Here is a 5366-nt window from a genome sequence, read left to right on the forward strand (position 1 = left end):
ATTTGATATTATTGGAGGTGTCATAATCAAATGTTTTTCATATTAGAAGTATTCTTCTTACATTTATCAAAGCACTTTTTAACAATAGTTTGCAATGTACTCCACTCCATTGAAAATTTTGCCTTTTATTACAAGAACCAATAAGTTTTGTAAAATATTTGACCATATATCAACACGGACAAATCTATCCTCACATAAATAAAACAAATTGCATTCAATATAACATTTTATATATCAATGCTAATTTTTCAATTACAGAATTGTCACAAAAAAACTCCTCTATTAAAAATATATAAATAATAGAAAATTGCTTGATTTGTATAGTTCTAAAAAATTTACATTTTCTGAAAACTATAAACGACAGTATTCTTAATTTTTTTATTTTTTATAATTGAGTCTTTAAAATCAAACAGAATTTTTGAACAATTTTTTGATTATTAGTATTTTAAAAATAAAAAAAATTATTTTATGAGCGGCAATCCCCGCAATCATATTTGCTTTAATGTCACCCAACTAAAAAGTATAATTGTTAATATTAACTGTGACTTCTTTTTTTTTTTTTTTTTTTTTTTTTACAAATAACTTCGCCCCATTTATTTAAAAATTACACTTACATACACGTTTTGTCCTTATAAAGAGGACCTGAAATTGGACTTCTACAAAGTAAAGAGAAAGTAATTTTAGTCAATTAAAGCCAAATAGTTATTATTATTATTTTTTTGGATAAAAAAAGGCCAAATAGTTATTTATTTATATATATAATTTTTTTTAAAAAAAAAAAAAAAAAAAAAGGTAAAGAGAAGCCAAATAGTTCTATATAGCTATGTCGACATTTAACCAGAGCGTGATCTCAATCGCTTTAAGTTAGCGTGGGTATGGAGACAGTGATAGAAACCCTGGCAGGAAGATAACTACGTCTACAGACAAGCCACAAAAATTAAATAAAAAACAGAAAAAATAAAATAAAATAAAATAAACAAACAAAAGATAGAGAGAGGAGAGAGAAGGAGAGATGAAGGGCACTCCTCTACTTTTTTATGTTGCACGCATCCATGGCAGAAAACAGAAGACAGTACTACAAGGACAAGAGAAGAAGAGAAGAGAAGAAGAGTAAAACAACCACCACCACCACAACCAAGAAGACTAACCCAAGAAGGAGAACAACAACAACAAACAAGGAGATAGCAAACATGGGGTTGTGAGATATTTACACACGCATACCATGCTAAAAATACACATACGCACAGAGGAGCTGCTTCATGTGTTTGTTTGGTGAAATGGGTCTCTTCAGTTCTATGCATTTAACTAGTGTAGCTTTGAAATTTCCATTTATTGTAGTCTTTCTCTTTTTGTGATTATAGATATAGATATGTTGTTTATCTTTGTTTGAGAACTTTTGGGTAGTTTTGATTTTGGGTTTTTGGAGCTGAAGAGAGATTGTGGGTTTGTGGGTGTTTTAGATGAAGGGGATGCCCTTACCCTATGATTTTGAGGGGAAGGGGGTGTTAGAGTTGGAGCTTGTTGCAGAGAATACATCATCATCATCATCATCATCTTCTTCACCATCCTCAAATCCATTGGTTGTCCAGAAGTGGGAAAAGGAGGCTTGCTTTGTAGATTGGGAGCCTACCTCTGTCCTGGAGACTATCAGTAACCCAAGCCCTCCTACTTCCACTTCAACGCTGTCGTCTTCTTTGGGCGGCGGCGGCGGCGGCGGGGGTTCTACAGATACAGCCGGCGTGGCGGCAGTTTCAGGAAACTCCTCCCAAAAATGGCTGCCAGTGCAGCAAGAAAGCAGCAGCTCCATTATAGGAGTTGAATCAGGGTGTGGGAATTCAGAGCTCCACCCAATTCCACCCGCCCTGGAGATCGGCGGCGGCGGCGGCGCCACCGGCGGAGGGGAGAAATGTGGGATGGGAATGGAGGAATGGGAGGGGGTTCTGTCGGAATCTGCAGCGGGGTCGCCGAGCCAAGAGCAGTCTATACTGAGGTGGATCATGGGAGACGTGGAGGACCCATCTATGGGATTGAACAAGTTGCTGCAAAGTGGTGGTCCGGCGGCGGATTTTGAATTCAATGGTGGGTTTGGTATTGTAGATCAGGGTGGGGGTGGTGGTGGTGGTCTGGGGTTGGACCCAGTTATCTCTGGTGGTGGGAATTTGATGGCTCTAATGAACAACCCTACTTTGCCCACTTCAGGGTTTCCTCACAGTACCACCAACAAATTCAACAATGAAAAGGTGGGTTTGGCCCCAAACTCATCATCAACTCTTCCTAATCACAAGCTTCCTAACCCTACTCCAAATCACATGTTCTCTCCATTATCTAACAATCTTATACCCATTTCACTATCTCCATCCACATTTAATCAACACCCACCATTTGATTCTTCTGATGTCAAGCCTCAGATTTTCAATCCCCAAGTGCTAATTAACCAGCACCAAGCACAGCATACCCAAAACCCAGCTTTTTTCTTGCCATTGTCATACACCCAACAAGAGCAGCACCTTTTTTTGCCACCACAGCCCAAGAGGCACAACTCTGGAGGGTTTGAACCAAATTGTTCGATCCCAAAGGTCCCGTTTTCGGATTCTGGGCAAGAGTTACTCATTGGGAGACAGCAACAGCAGCAATCACCTCAGGGGCTTGTTCATCAGCTTCAGTTGGCTCCTCATTATCTGCAACAGAGGCCAACAATGGTGACAAGGCCGAAAATGGTAGGCGACGAAATGGGGCTTCAACACCAGCAGTACCAGCAACAGCAGCAGGCAATAATCGATCAGCTATACAACGCGGCGGAGCTGGTCCAGACAGGGAATTCAGTACTCGCGCAAGGGATATTGGCGCGGCTCAATCACCAGCTCTCTCAAATTGGTAAGCCTTTTCATAGGGCTGCTTTTTACTGTAAGGAGGCCCTGCAAATGCTCCTCCACACAAACACACCCTCCACATCCCCTTCACTTTATTCCTCACCATTCAATCTCCTTTTCAAGATCGGTGCATACAAATCTTTCTCTGAAGTCTCACCTTCCCTTCAATTCGCTAATTTTACTTGCAATCAAGCTCTGCTTGAAGTCTTAGAAGGATTTGATAGAATTCATATTATAGATTTTGATATTGGCTTTGGAGGGCAATGGGCTTCCTTTATGCAGGAGCTTGCTTTAAGAAGTGGTGGCGCTCCATCCCTTAAAATCACTGCGTTTGCCTCTCCATCAACCCATGACCAGTTCGAGCTCGGTCTCACTAATGAAAATTTGAACCACTTTGCTACTGAAATTAATATGTCATTTGAGTTCGAAATTGTAAGCCTTGATTGCTTGAACACTGCTTCATGGTCTCTGCCTCTTCATGTCTCTGAGAATGAGGCTATTGCGGTTAATCTCCCAATTGGTTCAATTTCCAATTACCAATTGTCTCTCCCTTTGGTCCTCCGCTTTGTTAAACAACTCTCGCCAAAAATTGTGGTCTGTGTGGACAGAGTTTGCGACCGGACTGATCTCATTTTCCCAAACCATGTAATTCATGTCCTTCAATCTTATTCAAACCTACTCGAGTCTCTTGATGCTGTTAATGTGAATATGGATGCTCGGCAAAAGATTGAGAGGTTCTTGCTCCAACCAGAAATTGAGAAAAATGTAATGGGTCGCTACCGTTCCCCTGAGAAGACAACACATTGGAGGACCCTTTTTTTGTCATCAGGGTTCTCTCCGATAACTTTCAGTAATTTTGCAGAATCCCAAGCTGAGTGTGTAGTGAAGAGGACTCCAGTTCAGGGATTCCATATTGAGAAGAAACAGTCTTCACTTGTTCTCTGCTGGCAGCGAAAAGAGCTCATTTCAGCTTCAGCTTGGAGGTGCTGAGTAGCGGTATTGTGATATCAAGTTCATCAACATGTCCCGTGTGAAGGTGCCTCATGAATCATAACTTACTGCTATAATAGCTGATCTTTTTCAGTTATCTTGCCTGTGATTTTCTTTTGCTAATTGTCTTTGTGGTTTAGGTCGATTGTTTCCAAGTAAAAAGAACCAGATGTTTTAGTAACTGGATGGTCTTAGTATAGTTATCTTTCTTTCAGTCTCTTGTGTTGGATATGGATATAACTGTTATGGTGTTTCGTGCTACCATGCAAAAAACAACAGTTCGTGCTAATTATGTTGGGGCCTGGTGGCTATTTGTTGTACACTTGATGACAAGGCAAAACAAGAAATGGAAAAAATAAGAATTCAACCCTTTAAATTGATGTCTTTGTGTTGCATGTTTCGATGTATTTTCTCAGTTACATGTTGTTATAGAATCTGAACCCATATATGTGGAGAATTTGACAATGTCGCACTATTTCAATTTAGCATACATAACCAATGTTAAAAATGTGTTGTTGAAACCCAAATTGTTTGTGAAATTGTTTGTAAAATCTTTAAGTTCTAAAAATATTCACGCAATCCTGTTATTTTCTAACATGCATGGATTTTCCTATTCTGATTTATTACTAGATATCTTTGTATGCATAACCATATTCTTGCTAAATTCTGTAAAACCTCTAGTATCTTCTTTCAAGATTGTTTTATGTGTATGCTAATTCTCCCCTTTCATTATTTTCCATGAATTGATTATTTCATGAATCCTAAATTTGTCAGCTTCAGAATGTGTATAGATTCTATTCCGCTGAAGCTCTCTGATTTTTAGAATCTCAACCTGTTCCGACTGGGACTAATATTTCTATTTCTTAACTAACTGCTGCTCAAATAAGAGCTTTACAAAACTTCATTTGATATTTAATTTAGTTGCTACTTTATTTTGCCAGTATAGATTCTGGTATACTTTTTGATTTTCAGTTTAGTGCTAACCTAGGATGAGTATTGAACCATCTTTTTAGAGTGAGTTGATTCGAGTCTGATACTTGATCGAAAAACTTAGTTCTGGTCACCCTCTCTTTTGCTTCTCTGTTAGGTGGTACGATTAGCATATGTATATGGCAAACACAAGCACAAAAAAAGGCACAATTTAGCTAGATTTGAGTCCGAGAATTCGCAAATCTTGTTCTTCCCAAATATGTTTCAGTATGTTCGGCTATTGTTTGGAATAATGAATTAGTATATATTGTTCATCCAAGCAAGACCATTGGGAAGGTCGATGTTTAAACATTAGGCTATAGATTATAAAAATAGGATGGTTATCGTGACGGTGTGATGTCAACAGATTTTGAGCAATGCAGGTCTCAATCATAGGATGTTGGCTTAAATTCCTCTTAGTTACATGCACCTGTTGAAGAACTTCACAATTGCTTGTATTTTCTGCTAATTGTCTATTATGGTTGGTGCATTATACTATTGTTCTTATTATTGTTTTTATTGTATGTTTATATTTTA

At 38.4% G+C, this 5366-nt stretch overlaps 1 protein-coding gene across 1 annotated transcript; it reads left to right on the plus strand.

The window, feature by feature from the left end:
* Nucleotides 1-960: 960 nt before the first annotated feature.
* Nucleotides 961-4236, plus strand: LOC132299138 (scarecrow-like protein 6). Its single transcript, XM_059795600.1, has one exon. The coding sequence runs from the start codon at nucleotides 1461-1463 to the stop codon at nucleotides 3858-3860; it is 2400 nt and encodes a 799-aa protein (XP_059651583.1). The 5' UTR covers nucleotides 961-1460; the 3' UTR covers nucleotides 3861-4236.
* The last annotated feature ends 1130 nt before the right edge of the window (nucleotides 4237-5366 follow it).

This window comes from Cornus florida, unplaced genomic scaffold, assembly GCF_030987335.1.
Source record: "Cornus florida cultivar Cherokee Brave unplaced genomic scaffold, ASM3098733v1 CherokeeBrave_3.0.0_Hap2_Chr03, whole genome shotgun sequence".
NCBI classification, from domain to species: Eukaryota; Viridiplantae; Streptophyta; class Magnoliopsida; order Cornales; family Cornaceae; genus Cornus; species Cornus florida.

Bases quoted from the DNA above. Each gene is read 5' to 3' on its own strand.
- LOC132299138 (XM_059795600.1), top strand. From the start codon at position 1,461: ATGAAGGGGATGCCCTTACCCTATGATTTTGAGGGGAAGGGGGTGTTA.